Source organism: Actinia tenebrosa, unplaced genomic scaffold (genome assembly GCF_029948245.1).
Source record: "Actinia tenebrosa isolate PJP-AT-01 unplaced genomic scaffold, QUT_ActTen_1.0 PGA_scaffold0__85_contigs__length_37466705, whole genome shotgun sequence".
Lineage (NCBI taxonomy): Eukaryota > Metazoa > Cnidaria > Anthozoa > Actiniaria > Actiniidae > Actinia > Actinia tenebrosa.
Genome location: NW_028292569.1, coordinates 11942312 through 11963008, shown reverse-complemented (window position 1 = coordinate 11963008; position 20697 = coordinate 11942312). Strand labels below are relative to the sequence as shown.

At 34.9% G+C, this 20697-nt stretch overlaps 2 protein-coding genes and 2 long non-coding RNA genes across 9 annotated transcripts; 2 read left to right on the top strand and 2 right to left on the bottom strand.

Moving 5' to 3' along the window:
• Nucleotides 1–199: 199 nt before the first annotated feature.
• LOC148913500 (uncharacterized) lies at nt 200–947 on the top strand. The gene is made up of 2 exons (XR_016119917.1): nt 200–396; nt 676–947. It is a non-coding gene; the product is annotated as an uncharacterized LOC148913500 (long non-coding RNA).
• Nucleotides 948–2304: 1357 nt separating this feature from the next.
• Nucleotides 2305–15720, bottom strand: LOC148913498 (uncharacterized). 2 transcript variants are annotated; one of them, XM_089030871.1, is made up of 6 exons: nt 15610–15720; nt 14604–14969; nt 11975–12037; nt 4803–4865; nt 3600–3697; nt 2305–3475 (listed from the first exon to the last, which is right to left on the bottom strand). In XM_089030871.1, the coding sequence occupies exons 1-5, from the start codon at nt 15680–15682 to the stop codon at nt 3606–3608; spliced, it is 657 nt and encodes a 218-aa protein (XP_088886997.1). In that variant the 5' UTR covers nt 15683–15720; the 3' UTR covers nt 2305–3475; nt 3600–3605. The 2 variants fall into 2 exon arrangements, with proteins under 2 accessions (XP_088886997.1, XP_088887003.1); XM_089030877.1 differs by lacking the exon at nt 4803–4865.
• Nucleotides 8205–9076, bottom strand: LOC148913499 (uncharacterized). Its single transcript, XR_016119916.1, has 3 exons — nt 9035–9076; nt 8698–8958; nt 8205–8600 (listed from the first exon to the last, which is right to left on the bottom strand). It is a non-coding gene; the product is annotated as an uncharacterized LOC148913499 (long non-coding RNA).
• Nucleotides 15721–15755: 35 nt separating the features above from the next.
• LOC116293858 (uncharacterized) lies at nt 15756–20466 on the top strand. Of its 5 annotated transcripts, none has more exons than XR_016119914.1 (6): nt 17747–17888; nt 18118–18183; nt 18444–18710; nt 18935–19098; nt 19675–19765; nt 20222–20466. XR_016119914.1 is itself a non-coding variant. In XM_089030887.1 (3 exons), the coding sequence occupies exons 1-3, from the start codon at nt 17825–17827 to the stop codon at nt 18683–18685; spliced, it is 372 nt and encodes a 123-aa protein (XP_088887013.1). In that variant the 5' UTR covers nt 17747–17824; the 3' UTR covers nt 18686–19643. The 5 variants fall into 5 exon arrangements, 1 of the variants encoding a protein (XP_088887013.1); XR_016119911.1 differs by having other exon boundaries at nt 18871–19098; XR_016119915.1 differs by adding an exon at nt 15756–16744 and having other exon boundaries at nt 17189–18218; nt 18444–19098.
• The last annotated feature ends 231 nt before the right edge of the window (nt 20467–20697 follow it).

Genomic DNA, 20697 nt, shown 5'->3' with positions numbered 1-20697 from the left:
GTAGAATCACAATCAAACTTCACCTTACAGGTAAGGCTCGTTTAATTTTTCAAATTTATACGAATATCTAATGAGATGCATAATGCAAAATAACCATTTTCAACGCTTAAAACCAACTGATTTATAATCTGTACGATCTAATAGACAAGAAAATAATATTTTGACAGTCATTGAATGAAACGAACAATAAATAAAGCGATTTTTCCGTTTTGCATATCATTAAATATACTGAATAAATTAGATATTTGTATAAATGTATACTACAACGTTTCTGCAAGGAAGAGAGGAAGGGAGATAGAGAGAGAGAGAGAGAGAGAGAGAGAGAGAGAGAGAAAGAGATCCTTGTGTCCCCTGTAGTGGCTAGGAAAAAAAGCAACATTGTTTCACTTTAACCAGGTAGGTGTATTTTAAAGTGACTGTTGCTAGCGTTGATATGAAGTACTAGCGTTTTACATAATGCTAGCGCTACAGGTATAGAAGTCAACATTTTATCCTATTCCTTTTTCTGCAAGATACGACTAGAATTACTTGAGGCAACTTAAGTATACCAGAAAATTCGTCTTCCGGTCTATCAGGTTTTTATGTTTTCTGTGTTTTAATTTAGTCACAGCGATATTACTTGCCATGGCTCTATTCCGCTTCCTTTTGATATTATCATCATTTATTTTTGCATAGGCGGTTAAGTTGAATGGAAGTTAAGGTATTACCTCTGCAGCAAGGAAAAGCAAAGCAAAGATGATGGTGGCGAGTAAAATTACTAACCAAGAACTAAGAAGAAAGTAAAGACAGAAAAGGAAAGGAAGAAGAGAGTGAAGGAAAAAGGAAGGAAGTAAAAAAAAATTCCCAACCTAGATATCTGTTAAGTATATTGACAGGTCGTGTATGACATCACGACTGTCGCGGCTTTAGCACGAGACGTTTTGAGTAGTAAACAGAAACGTTTAGCAGTTCATTCGAGTTGTTGTGGTTTTACTCGTTTCGAAGGACCTTTATACACGACATATAGTACAAACTTTATAGGGTTTTAAGATTGACATAGTGCCTTAGCTTTCTTATTACACGTCGGGCTAGAAGGGCTAAAAAATGTTTCATTTAGGCAAAACGTTTTTGTGTTTCATTGAAATTTCTTGAAACTTGGTAACATTAAAGAGTCTAACAAATCTCACAACTCTGTCGTTTTACTTTTTTAAATTTCGACATTTTTGGCGGGAAAATGACGTCATCAATTTTAACGGAAAATCGAAATACTCCACAATGGAAAATTCTAACTAGCGCATTTGAAAGAACTGAACATGAGGAGTTCAAAAATGCAAAATGTGTTCATTTCTGATATGTGAACCAAAAGATATGATTTTTTGAATGTTCATGAAGCCGCCATTTTGTTACTATTTTGGTTCACATTTCGATCGAGTATTTCGATTTTCCGCTAAAATTGATGACGTCCTTTTCCCGCCAAAAATGTCGAAACTTAAAAAAGTAAAACGACAGAGTTGTGAGATTTGTTAGGCTCTTTAACGTTACCAAGTTTCAAGAAATTTTAATGAAATACAAAAACGTTTTGCCTAAATGAAACATTTTTTAGCCCTTCTAGCCCGACGTGTTATGCCATTAGTTTTAGATATTTTGCTTAGAATAAAATTAATTTGTTTTTCCCATGATGTTATATTTTGATCAATGTAGACACCCAAATATTTGATGATTCAGTCTGTTTAAATTGTGGTACTTCAATGTTAGGAATTCTTTTCTTACTCGATTCTTTTATCATATAATTGGTCTAGTCTATATTTACAGTTGATTTATTAGCTGTACAAAAATCTAAGACAGCTTGTAATTCAGTATTCATAGCTCTCTCTACAGCCGCAGGGTCCTTATGTGAAAAAAAAAAAAAAAAAAAAAATTTGTCATCTCAGCAAACATCCTAAAATTTAGTTTTGACACCCAGCAATCTTTACTTAAAAAAGTATAAGCGGAAAGTAGAAGAAAACAAGGCATGGATTAAACCATTTTATTAAAATGAATGACTAAATGCTGGAATGTTAAAGCTAAGGTACCATATTAAATGATAAAAGACAAATGATACCACCGGCTGGATGAAAAAAATATAATATATTTTCTCACCTGTTCCATTTAATTAGTGCAATGGAAAAAAGAAGTGGATATTCTTGTGTTTTATCGGCCGCATCCCGTTTTCAAGTTTTCAGAAAAGGAGCATGCCTCCGCGCTTCCTCTTCCCTCTCCCCCACATGTTTGAATTGACTAGTGGACTGGGCACTAATGCCAAAGACTTTGTAAACAACACAATAGTAGGTTGGAAAGTCGTGTATTTTTTATTATTTTTTTAAATTTTTTTAAAAAATTTAGCATGAGAATTGTAATTTTTGCTGCGCTTTCTACTTGCATAAGTGCTGGAGGGCTCTTTAAAATAATATTCCTGTATCAAACAAATATTAGAAGAGCAGCAATGTTACCAAAGCTAGCTGATCGGTTAAAGGCAACAAAGATGAAATGTTGGATGGATCGCGAGAGTTAGGATATCGTGGAAGTTCTTCGACCAAACAATTTTAGCCGATGTAGCCAAAGTTTGAAGGTTTGCTACTTTTCCAAATTCGCTGCTCTTTTTTTTTTTTTAAACAAAGCAACATTAGGGCTTTCTGATGATATGAATAAGGATCTGTAACTAGGTGCCAAAATGTTTTGAAATTCTCCTTCAAATTTAGGCATTTTTTGAGATTTTGAACAAGCTGTTTTACATAAGGTAACTTTTTTTTCCGTTTGGTATACAAGGGAATGTAATTTCATTAAAATGTTACTGCCAGAGCAACTGTAATAACAGATCTTCCATACGAAAAAAGAAATGTAGAATTTCGTCAAGTATTTATTTTTTTAGAACGCTATAAAGTTTGAGGCATTTCGGGCACCTCGAAGGCGATAAATCTGTGCCGAGGGTCCTGGAATTTGAATGGTGGTCGGTTTTTGTTACTGAGACAGCCTCTTAATACTTTGTTATGCGCGCTTGGAGGTAATGGTAATACCAAAAACATTTTTAGATATATATTAACCTATACATTAAAACTGAGCGGATGTTGCAATAGACCAATGGAGTTTCAAACCTAAACTACCACAATTCTTTTTAAAAGCTCTTTTTTCACATTGAAATGTTAAAAATCCTTTGAGGATACCAGACAATAGTGAAATTTTGTATAACAAATTAAAGCTACTGAAGAGGATTTTGGTTGTGTGAGGTTTGAAAGGTCATCATACTTGAGGTGTAATGCTTTGCATGAGTGAAATATTCAAGATGAAAAAAAGATCAAAGTACAAATCAGAAACGGAAATAAGAAAAATAATAATAATAGACAGCCTCTTAATTACTGCGAAAGCCATCGCATAGTAATTCTCTTCAACTCCTTTTAAGATCTTAAGCAATCCTTCAATGATTTTGACTTTCTTCATCTTTTCGTTGTAATCAAAAACCCTGGAAAAGAAAAATAAAAGATTATTAAATTATATTGAAGTAGTAATAAATGAAATTAGTCAAATTCAAGCTGCAATAAACATCGATAAGTATATTATTTTTTAATATTAAGTGCGGCCTTTACCTAAATTCAAGAGTGCCACATCACCAGTGCAATCCCCATTAATATCATGTGACCCTTAATGTGCTTTAGTATGTTCGACGAGTTCTGTTTGGGTGTTGCTGAAAAGAGAAATATATAACCAAAAGTTAAGTAGAGTACAAAAAATAAAATAAGTTTGAGTTCCCTTATGGAGAAAAACAATATGTATATTCTTAAACAAAAGTGCTTTTTAGCTTCCCCCTCCCCCTCTATTTCTCTTTATCTATTGTTATACAGGAAAGGAATGGGAGTTGGTAGCTGACTATTGAGATATATGAAGGATATATAGGTAATTGAAATAGCGGTGTTGCTGGGAAAAAAATGCTGAACGTAAAGTTTAAGTATATGTTTTTATTAAATGTTGCTACTGCTACTGCTACTGCTACTGCTACTGCTACTGCTACTGCTACTGCTACTGCTACTGCTACTGCTACTGCTACTGCTACTGCTACTGCTACTGTACTGCTACTGCTACTGCTACTGCTACTGTATTTTTTCCGACTCCGCCCAATGCCGAATATATTTTCTCCCAACGCCGTCAATATTTAGATCTTATCAACCGAGCAGGAGGTCTGTACGGGATAATCTTGACCGAGGTCGGAATGTACAGACCGACCAAGCTCGGTTGATAAGAGTTTTATTATATGACCACTTTTCATTGAAAAGAACAAAACGTTTTGGCCTTAAGATTAATATGCGATCGGACCGGTTAATACCGGAGAATCTAGACTAGTCCGCGATGCGAACTATCCAATCAGATCGCGCGATTTGCTAGTGTCCAGGCTTTAAGATTCACGGTCATATAATAATTTGTGGCATTGTCGTCTCAAAATCGTAATTAGTTTTGTATCGCGATTTTAAAGAATTTAACATACGAACAAGAAAACAAAAATCGACCGAATTTCTTTGATTAAAAGCGAAATGTTTCCTTACGAGCGCCCACTATGCCGCAAGCAACCAGTGAAAAAAATTTGACGCGCGCGCTTCAAGCTCAAGCTAAAGCTTTCCTTTTCGTCGCACGTTAGCCAATCAGAAACTTTAGTTTTGAAACGACAATACCACAAAATATTGTCGTCTCAAAAATATAAGAGACTTAGTGAATCGCGATGCTATAATATATGCACTTTATAACTGTATATCGGTATTCAAGTTAATTATTTATGCTGAAGCTATAAGAAGCCTTACGTGTGATGTAAGGAGCAGCAGCTGTAGTGTCTGGGGTTTGAGAAGGCCCTTCTGTTGGTTTTTCTGTCGAGGGAAAACGTAATAATTAAAACAATATCGCGTGGGATCCTTGTAGTTTCACCAGTTGTCTTAACTCAAGATGATGGCCATTTTTTCACGTTTCTTAATACCTGCAAGTTTTGATTCATATATTCGACATATGTGTACTTGAATATATACGAGATATGGAGTAACGGGGAAACATGGCTGCTCTCAGCGAGAGTGGACAGAGGTATACACATGAGCACTGCAGGCATTTGCAGAATAATTTATTTTGTTTAGTTTCAGTTATTCTGTTTGTCTCATTTGTTGTTGTATTGGTAGTGGTATGAACAAATAGTGATTGGTTGCATTGTTGAGTTGAAGGTTGGTTTATAATTGGTTGGTTGTTTGATAAGGTGGAACAGAGAGAATATGTAAGTAAATAAATGTATAACTTTAATAACTGGAGGAAAAATGGAAGAATGATGAATAACAAACACATCAAAAGCTTATACTATTTTCAGGATCATTTAGGGTTGTCTTTAATCATGTAAGTCTTACTTAACACAATACAACACTCATCCGGACCATCACACTTCACAACAAATGTATTATATATATATACACTCGATTGCAGAAATGTTGTATTATACATTTATACATGTCTGAAGTTACAAATTCCAGTAAAGTACAATTCGATAAACGTTTCAAAAAAGATGATCCCTTATGTTTTCATTGAATTGCTGGTTTTATAGATGGTTTGAAGTCCTGGGTAACTTTACTTCAAAAAAAACGAAAGATAACTACAGATAATCCAATACAATATCAAGTTTAGCTAGATTTACCTTTGATGTCTTTCACCAGAATCGAAATTTTGGAGATTCCGGATTTTTTTAGGACAAATCAGGACTAAGCTTATAACAAAAGGTTAAAAAAGGTGACCAAAAAAAAAAGAAAAGAAAAGAAAAGCTTTCTTACGTCTTTTAAATAACGATGTTTGGTTTTCGAAAGGAATTTTTTAATGTTTTTATATGAACCGTATTTTTTACCGCAATGAAAATTTAAAAAATAAATTGAGAATACTTCATGGAAAGTGCGCCTGTACGGTTTTTATTCACGAGTTGTGCAATATCAAAAAGAACAACAAGCTAGCCTTCGAGCGACCGAGTTTTATTTTTTGATACAAAACAACGAGTGAATTAAAACCGTACAAAGCACTTTCCATGCTGTATTTGGTTTTTTATATACATACTGGGAAATTTGATAATATTCAATTCATAGTCCTCTCCATCCTTTCGTCTAACCGAACGAATAAGCTCTGCTACATATCTATCTAGCTCTTTTGGCTCGATTTCGTGAACTTCTCTTTCCTCATATGTTAGATAGGTTTTGAGTACCTTCACATCTTGCTAGTTTCCCTTAGTATTCTTTTAATTGTAGACGTTCTACATAATCCTCTACAGTGTTATTGGGAGTGACAAATTTATTTTCTTCCATTTTTATGCCTATGCTTGCTTTTTACAGTAAAAAAGGACCTATTTTAGTAAAATAGAACAACAACAGCACTGACAATATTTACTGCCGGCTTTGCTCAATGGCAAAGCTACCAAGTATATGAGCGCAGGGATGGAAACCATTCAACGGTGCAGTGCAAAAATATCGTTCGTACAGATCGGCGAATGACTTATTTTATACGGTGAAAAAACGTCGTTCGCCGATCTGATTGGCTGAGACCAGGTGAATGAACGAAACTTTACTGAATAGATTTTCAGTGAGTATTTCTCAGTATGTATATATTAATAAATGCTTTGGTAGCATCATGAGAAAACGAAAATTGCCTGGAAATCATTATAAACTAACTAAACTTGTGAAATGAAGGCCCTGAACGTATCATCAGTTAAAAAATAGTTTTCTTATCCTAATTCTTCATTAAACCTCACATATATATAAGCTTTAACTACTTTTCGATAACCTTGAAAACTTAAGCTTCCTACATTTTGAGATTCGATTTCACTAGTTTTCATCTGTTTTCCTGTGTAAGAAAGATATGGAAATCACGAACGCCAATTTTTTTTCGAAAAACAAAGTTTAGATTCGGTTAAACTTGATAAGAACAACTGAGACAAAATAGAAAATAATGCAAAATGCAATGCAAAATACAAAATAACAATGTTCTTTGTCAGTAAACTGGCAATTGTAAAGGAGTTTTAAAGGTCTTTATACAATAACATAATATTCTCAACAATAACAAATAAAGCTCATTTTTATAATCATACTAGCTCGAAAAGCTCAATAAACAGTTGAATATTGGTGTGATTTTAAATGTCATTCAATATTTAAATAAATTATCTGTAGAAAGATATAAAATTCAAAATGAAAGTACTCTTACCATAATACAGTAACAAAACAGTTACACTTTTTCGCTCGTTTGTCATCCTAGTTCGTTGTTGCTCGTTTGCCGGTAATTTTTGCAATGTTATATAGCTATAAACTTTGTCACACATCTCTTGGAATTGTTTAATTTTCAGGATTCAAAAAGTTCCCTTCGCTGATATATACTTTTACTACTAAACTTAATGTTTTGTTTATTTTTTGTTTTTGTTTTTTGTTTTCAAATCATTTTCTAAAACCGTGTAAGAACTACGAGTACTCTTACTACAATAATAAAACAAGTACATTTGTTTTTCTCGTTTATCATGCTAGTTTTATTGTTGCTCGTTTTCCGGTAATTGTAGCTATTTAATCTACAAATAAAACAAAATAAAAAATGTAATAAATCAAATATTATAAAATCGATTGCATTTTCTTTCAAATTAAAATGTGAACTTAAGAATTTTTTTGTTTTTCGTATCATCTTGATTAAAAAAAGCAAATATATATGAAAACCATCTGAGAAAATGCATACATATGCTGAAAAAAAATTAACTACGGAACACGTTTTGACCCGATAACTGAACCTGAACCACGAGAGGTTTCTTATGTTCTGGACTGGTATATTGAAAGAGAAGCCTAGCTATTTGATAAGTTTGGTTTTTATCTCAGTGCCGTGTGGATATGTGTTCAAGTTTAATCAGATACGTATCACCATTCAATAGAGATTTCCGATTTAGCGGATTATAGGCGGAATAGGCATATACTAACGGAATAGGTACATCGTGTAGCTGATGCGTTGTGAATTCAGTCAAACCGTTAAATAGGTGCCGTAAACTAAATCAAACTAACTTCTGAATCGTCTTTGTATTTATATAGGGTATTTTTTTCCCCGATTTCTCGTCAACGAGCATCCCTATCCTCTTTATCCTGAAGGACCTCTCAATCTCTGGGCCCCGAGCTTCACTGCATGTTAATCGTAGCTACCAAGAAATGAGTCTGACTTTCCACTTAATGACAAGAAAACTATTTTAATAATTTGTAGTCAGCTACAAGACAATAATACTGAATATTCCATTCTTCATCAGACAGATACGAAACGTAATTGCTACAATTAAGACAAATAAATATTCTAGTCTTCATCAGACAGATATCATGTTAGCATGTCATATATACGTACAAAACGTAACTGCCACAAAAGACAAATAAATATTCTAGTCTTCGTCAGAAGACACCAAACCATGAATAGTCCTCCAGCTTGCCAAAGCTTTCTTATGCTCTCGAGCAGCAGTTTGAGTTGACTCGAGAACACCAGGGATTGCATCCAGCAAGCGGTCAAGTCTATCCTCTCTCGTCACTTTTTGTCTTTTGCTAGACTTGTTCTCCGGCTTCACTGAAGTTCTTTTCCTAAGATAAAAACAACACATGAAAACCACGTTTTACAAGCCATATCTAAGAATTTGAGCACAAATTATTACAAAATATTAAATTATTATCAAATTACCTATCTTCCTCTTTCTCAAGTTCCCTTCTATTGTTGATCTTCTTGAGAATTTCTGTCGAGTCGTCATGCTGTAGGTTTTTGTCATCCACGTCAACCACATACTTCGTTTCCCTAGTATTAATAGCCTTACAAATTTCTGCAATTTCTTGTTTAGCACTTTTCTCGCTGCTAGATTGAGAAGACTCGTATTCATCATCAATTATTTTTGATGTTGATGGTGTTTCCCGCTGCGTTTTGTCTGTTGACGTGGTATCGTCATTCCTATAAGAATAATTTTATATTATTATCCTCTTAACTTACGGAAAGCACTTTGCACCTGTTTAATAATTGATTGTACCTTGTAAGTAGAGCGTTGTTGAGCAGTTTAGAAGCTCGTTTTGTTAGGCGCTCTTGTAAAGCCTTGCAAGCGGACTTATCCTCGACCAAATACTGGTCTCCTGCTTCTCCCATCACTTCTGCGTGTCGTCTCATGTAGCTCAACACGCTTTTCCACTCTCTCCCACATGTATTTACAGCCTGAAGAATGAGAATATCCTCCAGTTCTGTATAATTTCTTCTTGCTTTTCTTTGTTTTTTCACGTTTTCCATCGTGTTCAATGTTCTTGTACGAATGATGAAAAGAGTGCCTTGCTAGCAAACGTGCCCACGTGCGCTAAGCGTGAATGTTATCAACCTTCTTGTGTTTCCTAATTGTGTTTGTGTTTTGTTTCCTAATTATGTTAATAATAATGCATACATTCTAAGTGCACGCACGCTTTGACAAGTTGTAGCAAATTATTTGCATATCTTCGCCTTTGTAAAAGTTTATAGGTATTTATTAAGTTCAAAACAAGTAATGGATGTTCCTCCTTTCCCAACCTTTGTTGTGATGACGCTGTTGTCTGTGGTTACAGTTGTAAAACTTGTGCTCCAAAGATCACCACGCCTAGTTCCTCTATTTCCTACCCATGTTATAGGGAATCTGCTCATAGCACTTCTTATGCTGGTCTCTATAGTACCAACAGGGAGATTTAACCTCTTAGCCCGACTTCTTGGCAATCAGCTTCTTCACCGCCAAAACAATGGCATCGATATTTATCGTTCAGTACGGAGCTACCCACGCGTTTTTTGGTACATGACCGGGGAAACACCTGAATCCTTTGATGCTATTATACGAAGAATAGCCGTAGACGTTACTCTTCCAAGACATACACCTCGAGTACCAGCAACTAATAGACGAAGAGCTTGCAAACTTGACGTCACAAACAGAGTCCTCATGGTTGTTATGTGGCTAAGGCAATACCCGAAACTGTACGTCCTCGCATTCATCTTTAGAATAAGCAAAAGTACCGTTGCTGAAGAAATCTATCATATCGTTCCAATTCTGTTTGTCCGCTATCAAAATTTTATCACATGGCACTCTCTAAGGGTTTGGAGTAATTTTCTGGACACTCTGCCACATTTTTCAAACGCTGTAGGTATGATAGACGCCACGACACACAGAATTCAAAGACCATCTGGCCCAAGACAAGCAGAGTTTTATAGAGGCGACAAGAAATACCACTTTATAAGTACGCAAATAGTAATCGATGCAGACGGATTGATAGTACTACTTGTAGCTGGGTAAGTTTGTAGACTTGTCTAGGTTTAAGATAGTAATGAATGAATGGATGGATGGATGGATGGATGGGTGGGTGGGTGGGTGGGTGGATGGATGGATGGATGGATGGATGGATGAGTGAATGAATGAATGATTATGATGGTCATAACGATATGATTTACCCTGACACATTTGTTTACTACTGAAAGATAAATGCATACATTTTTCAGTTTTCCGGGGCGTATGAAAGATGCAGAAACATTCAGACGACTTCCTGCTATAGGACACAGGAGAATAAGAAATCTTCCACAACGAGCAAGGCTGCTTGCTGATGGGGGATATGCTAACCGCCCTCCTCTCATTACACCAAGACGTATTGCCCACAACAGAAGACAGCGAGATGCTAACAGGGCCCTGAGATCACTTCGTATCCGAGTGGAGCACACTATTGGTTCTCTTAAAGTATATTCGGCTTCCTCAGATATCTTTCGTCACATGAGACCGTTCCAACCCATCGTAGTAGCAACCTGTGGATTTCATGCAAATCGAAGGAGACTAATTCTAAGAGGACTGTAGGAAAGAGAATATCAACTCGTTTCTTTACAGACTGATTTCCCCCTAACGATACAATTTGTGGAATATTCGAGAAACTTTGATAACGTTTCGTCAACCTCTTTCTTTCCAAAGACTTTGCTTACAAGTGTAACTTGGATTTTTCATTGTAGATTTGAGAACACTGAAGTATGAAGGCCGATTTACACGGTACAACGTTTGCTTACGAGTGTCGCATGCAATCTGCTTACGCCATCCTTACAACATGGCTACCACTGTCGTATGCGATTGTTGTAGGGTTTTAAATCATGTCTTAAAATCCTCAGTGGTAGCCGTGTTGTAAGGATGGCGTAAGCAGATTGCATGCGACACTCGTAAGCAAACGTTGTACCGTGTAAATCGGCCTTAACAATTTTAGTTGATATAATACATGTTCGTCAGCAAAAATTATTTGTTTATTTGTTTGTTGAGTATAGACTGATTGTGTACTCATATCAACAAACCATATTTTAGTTCAAAAAGGTCATATAAAACAGTACCAGTTCAGAATATTAAGTAAAAAAATAGTGCTCGTTAAGCAATAGAAAACAAAACATTTACTGAGTTAACCTATATTCTGGGTAGCATGAGTATCAGGCTCTCCGGGAGAGGGGAAAGAGAGAGCCGGCTTCCTTTCCTTCTCTCCCCCTCCCCCTCGGAAGACCTGATACTCAGGCTATATTCCGGGTGGATTAATGAGCGTGGAATATACTGTCGCTAATCCGCTAAATCGGAAATCTCTAATTGAAACAGGAAGGAAATCGAGTACACCGCATGAGGGCAATAGGCTTATAAATCGATCCCACTGGTTAAACAAACCACGTGGAAAGTTGTGGTATTGTCGTATCAAAACCGTAATTAGTTTTACATCGCGATTCTAAAGAATTTAACACACGAAAAAGAAAAAAAGACCGATTTTGATTAAAAGAGAAATTATCCTTACGAGCGCGTGCTATGCCGCAAGCAACAAGCGTAAAAAATTGACACGCGCGCTTCAAGCTCAAGCTCAAGCTCAATGAGTGAATCGCGATGCTATAGTATATGCATTTTATAACTGTATATCGTGTTCCATTTTTTTAATTAATAATGAAGCTATCAAAACCTTACTTGTATTGTTCGGAGCAGCAGCTGTAGTGTCTGGGGTTGGAGGAGGCAATTCTTTTGGTTTTTCTGTTGAGGGAAAACATAATAATTAAAACAATATCGCGTGGGATCCTTGTAGCTTTCCCGTTTCTTTATATCTGCAAGCTTTGATTTATATTTTCGACATATGTGTACTTGAACATATACAAGATAAGGAGTAACGAAGAAAAATTGCTGCTCTAAACGAGAGTGGTCAGCGGTATATGCATGAGCACTGCAGGTATGTGCAGCATAATTTTTAAATTATTTTCATGATCAGTTATTCTGTTTGTCTAATTTGTTGTTGTAGTGGTAGTGGTATGAACAAATAGTGATTGGTTGCTTTGTTGAATTGAAGGTTGGTTGATAATCAAGCATTAAAGTGGCACAATGTCCGAATAATTGAAGTGTTTGAGGATGATATGACTCAATTATAATTATGAAAACCAGATTAATTAAAATTTTAGCCTGGGAGCCACTTGCTGTTGAGATATTTTGTGTATTTATAATGTTTTAAAACGAACATAAAGACATATTTATTTTAAACCTTTTAGCTTGAACTCTTAGTTTGTTTTATCTTTATTACATGTATATAAGTCATATATATACTTTTATCATTTATAATGCATTGTATTTAAGCGCCATTGAACTTTAGGATTTTAGCGCTATATAAATGATTTATTCTTATTCTTATATTTTGAGTTAAAAGTGAAAAGAACAATGGGGTTGGGTAAATGACGTCATTTACTCACAATTTAGATGCTGAATAAATTTCACGTTCAGTAGAGATGAATTAATGGCCAATGATGTTGCTTGGCTACTATCTGGACCATATAGATAAGTTTAAACAGGTTTCAAGTCATTTCCAATTTTCATTGATTTTCATCCAAGTGCCCCTTAAGGTTTGTGGACATGAATTTGGAATGCAAAAAAGTGAGATTATATGGTTGGAAGCGAGAGCTGGCTGAAATAACTCCGGGATCGTCTGGAATATAAATACGAGAGGTTGCTACTAGCCTAAGGTGCATTGAAGCTGACTAGAAAGACATTCCCTTAGTAGATGTGGTTTAAGCAGGATTTCCTTACTAGGCCATTCGTCCACTTAGGTCCATGCTTTTCAGTTCAACTTTAGCTACAGCCTTAGACTCGGCCTTCTAATTAACTTCAAAATTAAGTTGATTCAGTGTGTGTTAAAAGCTGTCTAGGTTCGTCTATATATAGCTAAACCTGATACCCTATTAACATTTTGTGGTTATAAATAAGTTCTCTACTGGGGACTAGGTTTTAATTAAAACAGACAGTGTTGGATTAGCATATAGGCAATTTGTACTTCGCATGCGCGAGTTAATAGAAGGCAAAAGAATTTTAGCCGCTATTTCAATCTCGTACCCAGTGCCTGCGTTTCTTCTGGCCTGCGGCGAAGAACGAGGGCGCTGGCATAATCCATATTTTTGGGCATGCGCAATTTTCGGAAGTGAAATATAAACGGACAAATTAAGCAAAGTAAAAATTAAATCGAAGTCAAAATCAAAGTAAAATCATAGTACAAACCAAAAATCGATGAAAAAAATATTCTTAATTTTTGGCAATTCTTTCACGTGTGCGCTGTTAGTAGTAGTATACATTTATACAAATATCTAATGAGATGCATATTGCAATTTTACAGTTTTAAACATCAAAACCAATTGATAAATAATCTGTAGGATGTACAACACGAGAATAAAATATTTTGACGTTCATTGAATGAAACAAATGATAAATAAAGCGATTTTTCTGTTTTGAATATCATTAAATATACTGAATAAATTAGGTATTTGTGTAAATGTGTACTATATATATATATATATATATATATATAAGAAATCTGTGAATCAATTTTCCGTAAAATAGTGCTCAATACATCGATAGAAGTAGAGCAGAACATTTGTTTGAGAAGAAAAAGTCAAGACAACATTTTTCCCGACAAGCAAAAGATGTAACCTTTGTCTTAAAGAAAAGTTTCTAATAATTTATCGACCGGAACTCTCATCATTAAATAAGCGCAACGAACTTGTATCTTCATGCCGCCACAGAAACAAAGCATTATTACGCAACAGCTAAACTACATCCACTAATTAATTATGTATACTTTTTCTATATAAATGATAGTAACGAATATTCTTATCATTAAATCCCCTGAAGAGTGAAGCAATTCACGAAACAGGCTTGTCGGGAAATATATATATATATATATATATATATATATATATATATATAGCCCTTTGCAAAAATTATGGCCGCTTCCAATATATATACAAGTATATCAAAATATATCAAAATTTATGGGATATCGTCCCTGATATTTTTTTCGAGTTGTCTATCACAAGGGCTTTCTGAAATAAATATCAAGATATTAAAGATATTCCAACTTGTTTGATATACTTTTGATATATTTGTATATATCTTTGAAACGGCCATAATTTTTGCAAATGGATGTGTGTGTGTGTATATATATATATATATATATAATATTATTTTCCGAAGAGAGGCGGTCTGTGGATAAATGTTTAGAAATCAGACGTTTTTAATATGAAGTAAATGAGTTATGTTACTCCCATAAAAGTGCATGGCTTACCTTTCCCCTTCTCTGCAACCATTAGGTGCACAGAATATGGTAGATCACTAGATTCATCGTCACTGATCCTTGCAATGTATTCATTAGTGTCATTGATAGTAAGGTTCTTCAACACAAACCAAGCACGACCTATTGTCAAGTTTCCAATATATTCTACTCTTCTTTTCAACGTGTCACCAATATCTTTGTTTATGTTCACCTTTCCATTATATGAATTAACACTGATAAACTGAGGATCAGGGATGTTGTCCTTTCTTATTCCCCACCTGGCAGCAAGGATTTCTCTTTGATCCGTTGTGTTCCACATAAACAAGGCATCTTCTCCAATAGAACCATTGATATGTGTTGGACCCTTGATGGAGTATGCTATGTCAAAATAAAAGAAAATTATAAGGCATTAATATATGTTTGCTATTATATGGTAACATTGAGCTACTGTCTGCAATGATGACTGTATTACACGTAGATTACAAGGGTATCCGTAGACGATAAAAGATAAGAAACGTAGTAAATACATCAACATAGTATAAAACTTATAGTGCAGTCAGCAAGTTTGTATTCAAAGGATGTTTTTCGATTACATTAACTAAAATTTGTTTCTAAATCCAAAATGGCGGATAATTTCATACAACTACTGCTGAGTTCGACTTACTCTGTGTAGATTGTGTTCGTATTTCAATTTATATCTTCAGTCAATCGATATAGAAGGACATGTAAATCCTTCTTATAAAACGACATTGACTGATTTGATACAATTTTATATACGCATGCATGCTTCAAAGTGTAGGCAAACGAAGATTTGAAGAAAGCCACTAGTAAGAAGGCTATTTACGCTTCCTAAAAGCATTTTTGTGTACTACGGCATTCACGATTACGGGCAATTTTCTAGCCATAATGTCTAGTTACCGATGAAATGCTTTCATACAAGAAATTTCAGTCAAATAAAGCTATTCGTTTTGCAGATCATTTGGGAAAAAAAATATTGAAAATCAAATACATTCTTTACCTGGCTGAGCGATTTCGAAGAGGTTTAAAAGCAAGAAGATGAAAAGGCAATGTCGAAATCTCAAGGATACCATCAGTAATGACTGATTTACCGGTCTGTGGCGAATATCCGGAGCCTAAGTTCTAACGCTCTGATTGGCTGAATTAGTTCGCTCGTCAAACAATCTAAAAAACATGTCTGGCGATGTTTGCCTATTTCAAAATAGTCGTTGAGAATCAGTGATTCGGGTTAAAATTTTTGCATCGAAAAGAAAATTTTGACTTAAATTAGCCATTGAGTACCGTCGTTGGTCAACTGAGAAGCTGCCTTGAAAACTTGAAAACGATCGACTCAGAAAATCCGAAATTAAGAAGCCATTATCCTACTCGCCCTCAAGAAAGGAATTTCAAATACTGTTGCATTTTGTCTTCTAACTTCCGAGGTAAAAGTTTATGTCGCATGGAAATGTCATCTTCTAGATAAGAACTATATGGCCTATTAGACATCATGTGGGAAGGTCGTTTAAATCAAGCAAGTTATAGATTTAAAAGCCTTCTGCGTAGCTTAAACACTTCTGCACAGTGGTAAACTACATGAATCGTAGTTCGCGGTCACAAAGACTTCCACTTACCATCATCCAGAGAGAATCTAATGAAAAAATATCGATTTGAATGGATTTTCAAGTGAAAGGAATCTAGGAAGCAACTTCTTTTAAATCTGTAAATTTGAAATGAGTTTGTCAAAAAATGGGTAAGCTTTTGTCGACTTCAAGTGGATCAATAAGGCTGAAGAAAATGGCGGTTTTGCCATCCTCAATGTCTACGCCAAGTCAAAAAATCTTTCATTACGATTACCAGTCTTAAAAGAAAAGCCAAGAACTATGCTTATTAGATACCTGAGGTTTAGTTGGCTAATGCAGGCTATTTATTAACGCCGTTCTGGGCCTACGTAGTCCAAACACTTCAACACAAGGTCTGCTTCGTAGTGTCTTGAAATCAGTACAAACCCGTGTACGTATGTGTTCTCGTACACGTGTACGTGAACGAAGTTTGATTTCTAGATACTTTATTACGATTACTTTAACCATAGAAAGGTTCAGTGGAAAATATCTGGGTTACAAGTTGATTCTCAAATGGAGGCATCATTGATGGCTCAGGTAAGCAAAAAGTAGCGTCAAGTAATCTTTGCTTTGTATTAAGCTTAAATAAGCTTATCTTACATAAATTTGATTCCAAATTGTTTTCTCCACGTGAGTTATAAACTATTTTATTATAATAATTACGTTATTTTAAAAGTTGAGTGGATAAGAACATCCATTTTAAATGACTAAATACAAGCTTAGGTTTTACACTACAATACTATATCCCCCCAGTTTTTTTACACTAGCTATACTAATAAGTACATATTCAATAACTAACTTCTGACAATAACTTAACTTGACTTGAACTTTACAACAACTCTGTTCTCAAGCCTGCATAGCGGCGCAATGATTATAAAACAATTTATTAGATTAATTGCATATTGTTTGCATTTTCTTAATCATTTATCTTGATAATTTTTGTGCGAGGTAAAGAACCCCTTTGTTCTTTGTTTTGTTTAGCTTTGACTGCCAGCTCTCCATAATACTTGGTGAGGGTGTCTTCTTGATCTGGATTGATGGTTAGTGTGTCATCATCATCATCATCGTCATCCAAATCACATTCAGCAGAACCACCACCACCATTATTTTTTGGTCTTAACCTGGAAGTACTGTCTGGCTTTGTGAAACAAGCTTTGGCTTTCTTGCTTGATTCATTTACTACATCTTCCACTAGATCTTGACAAATTGGACAGATTTGTCTCCCTTCAGCACATAGCAAATGAACAAGATGTCCACAGTTAAACCTACTTGTTGCAGTGGAAGGCAGTATAAACTGGTTGCAAATATGGCAATATATTCGTGTTGCTGGAGAATTCTGTTGTGTCTCACAGCCCGGGCATGGAAGTGTTGGACTTGGATTTGACCTGATGTAGTCATATACACGTTTAATGAGCTTGTCTTTTAAACCATCAGTGCTTAGTTTGTACAGGACACATAGGGCTTTCAGCTCAGACTTGTACATAATTTTGGTTCTAAGCTTGCTGGAATCTGGAAGAAGACACATTTGGTGGATAACATGGCCACATTTCTTTCGGATATATGACTTCTGGGTTTTAAACTTCAATCTTTCATTGCATCCAGAACATACAACTTCACATGAAGGTCTGGCACATTGAAGAGGGAAAACATGTGCAGGCACTTGGCCAAAGATTTCTGTTTGGTACGATAAAAGCCCAGCACTATCATATGTTGCACTTTCTTCCAGTGGTTTTGGCGTCAATCTTAATGCTTTGTCAAATAAGGTCTTGACAAATTGACTTGCTTTTGTTATGATGGAAAAGTGCTTGGTTGAAGTTGCTGGTGTAATATTCTTGGAATAGCAGTCAAGCTTTCTAACCAAATACGTTTCATGGATTTCTTTGTTTTCTTCTTTGATTTCATCTACCCAGATTGCCGCCTCTCTGATTTGCTCAGCACTGTTGGACCTGTGTGTGATGAAAGTACTGAAAGAAAGAGTAAGGAAGTTTTAGGATTCCAAAAAATATATAAAGTTGAGTATAAAGAAATGGAAGAATTTATCAATGAAGATTATTTTATGAGAAGGGTTTTAGAAGTGAAATTGGCATGATCTAATTATAAAAGATAAAGATTGTCACTGAAATCATTTAAAACCCATTAATATGAAATATTAATATCAAAAGGGTCCTAGCCAAAAATTCCCTTTTTAAGTAGACATTCTTTATAACTTGTATATTTACACTGTGTTTATATGTAGGTTGCATTACCAGAAAAGAATATTTCTACAAGTACTTCACTAAAATGGGGCAAGAACTTCAACATTTCTTTTTCCATGGGATGGTCATTCATTTGCCAATAATGAATTTGCGACAGGGTGATCATTATAGCATCTCTGTAATGATGCTTCCCAAGGCGTGCCATCATGAAGAAAAGCCTCTCCAGGACTTCAATCCACGCATCTTTATCGTTCGAACTAAATGTGGAAATAGTGTCAAGTGACAATCCAAGATATTCCTCAAAGAAGGTCATCATTAACACTATTGATGGTTTCCACCTAATGTAAACAAAACAAAAACAAAGTTGACATTTTCACTCAGATTAACACTAGTTATGTAATGTATTATCAGTAAGCATAACCAAAGTTTTTATTATTCATTCATATATTTTTTACTACCTTTGATTAGCTTGCAATGCACACTTGAGAATATCTTCACGGACAATAAGCCATGCTTCTCGCATTATTGACAGATAGTATGCTTGCCTTCCAAATCTTGTGTTTGGCCTGATAGGAGTTGCATTAGGATGGAGATAATTGTAAAGTGGAAGAATGATAATTTCATAATAATGGATGAATAGTCCAGAGTGTGCACTCTTGCCCATGTGGAAGTTAGCTGTGAAAGAACACACATGAGGTAAGTGTGAGAATGAATCACAATTTTCAAATTGTATTATATATTGGTTGAATCTTTATTTTGGGTTATTACCAGCTAGTGGAACCATACAGGTACTGAATTCTTCCTTATGCTCATCTGCATACACTGCTCTAAGTCCATCTCTAAATAATGGGTAATCTGTAGGAGTTGGAATGCACTGTCCTACAAAAATGTCTGGCATTTTTTCCTTGACGTCTCACCATACATCTATTAATTGGTTTACAGATTTAACATAACCTGTGGATAAAATTCCAAAATCACATGCTTGTCCCCTTCTAATTAATAAAAAGGAAGCAACTTTGCACAAGAATACTTTTTTTTTTTACTTTTATGAAAATGATCGAAGTGAATACAATAGCACTGTAACAGGACTCTACGATTATATAGTAAACCTAGTCCAAGATCAATCCCTACCATTAAATGGGTGCATTGATACAGCTGTGCATAAATCATATGTATATGCATGTGTATGTTTTCTTATATCTGGTATTTGTTTAGGTCCAAATACATAAATTTAACTATTACTACTGTTTTGTATATTTTATTATGTACCAGGTTTACAATCAACAAGGTGAATGTTTTCAAGCCGTAGTCCTCCCTCAACTTTTGCATATGGTGCGACTGGAAACCTGTTGCTATGAAGTGGGTGGGTAGTGAATTTCTCAAATTCTGCTAGTTTCTTGGTCTGCCTCCTAAGAAAAAGCTGTTTAGAAAACAATTTTTTAGTGCCATGAAAACCTTTCTTATATTTATATATTCATTGCAACATATTAGTCAATGGAATACATATGTGGTACAAACAAATTTTATGTGCATACCAAGTGTTCTGATTCATCTAGTTGCCTCAAGTTTTCTTCAAGTGTTTCCAGTTCACCCAGTTGAACAGATGAGGCTTGCTCTGCTCGACTAACCCAAGTAGACATATAGCTTTTTTGGAAAATCTCCACAATCACTTCTTTACTTCTCTTGGTTATATAATCAGTGTCAATAATCTACATGTAAAAAAATGACATTTGTTTAAAAAGGTAACAAAATTATCATTAATTGACAGGAATATTAGCCTTTCGGAAGTAAATAATTTTCACCTTTGGGTCATTTACAGGAATTTCAGTCTGAGCAATCAACCCAGCATCAGTGTCATCTCTGGAATGTAACCAGTATGCAAAGTTGTGTGTAGCCGTAGATGTTTTCTCTTGCGTTGACATAAAATGGAAATGAGTTCTGTTGAAGTCATCAGCCAAGAGTACTGGAGTGATCTTTCTACTCACCAGCACCTTTAGATTTATATAAAATACACTAACTTATGGTTTATTCTAAAAACTTTTGAATAAAATGTTAATATCATAATTATTCTCATTAATAATATTTACAAATAATATACAATATTCTCATCCGATCTATATCTGCTTTACAATGCCTCACCTACAGCTCACCCTGCAAATGCCCTTACAGATTGGTCACTGATATTATATTTTATCATATTATTATCCATAAAATACATATATTTCTCCTTTTCAAAAAACTAATATTTTCACATTTGAAAATAACATGTTATTTTCACATGTAAAAATATTGTTA

Excerpts from the sequence above, each read along its gene's own strand:
- LOC148913498 (XM_089030871.1), bottom strand. The coding sequence starts at position 15,682 with ATGGTATCCTTGAGATTTCGACATTGCCTTTTCATCTTCTTGCTTTTA. Across the intron at positions 12,038-14,603 it reads GGTTGCAGAGAAGGGGAAAG|AAAAACCAAAAGAATTGCCT; the intron begins GTAAGCCATGCA and ends TTCCCTCAACAG. Across the intron at positions 4,866-11,974 it reads TGCTGCTCCGAACAATACAA|AAAAACCAACAGAAGGGCCT; the intron begins GTAAGGTTTTGA and ends TTCCCTCGACAG.
- LOC116293858 (XM_089030887.1), top strand. The coding sequence starts at position 17,825 with ATGAAGGTCTGGCACATTGAAGAGGGAAAACATGTGCAGGCACTTGGC. Across the intron at positions 17,889-18,117 it reads TGGCCAAAGATTTCTGTTTG|ATTGCCGCCTCTCTGATTTG; the intron begins GTACGATAAAAG and ends TCATCTACCCAG. Across the intron at positions 18,184-18,443 it reads TGAAAGTACTGAAAGAAAGA|GTTGCATTACCAGAAAAGAA; the intron begins GTAAGGAAGTTT and ends GTTTATATGTAG.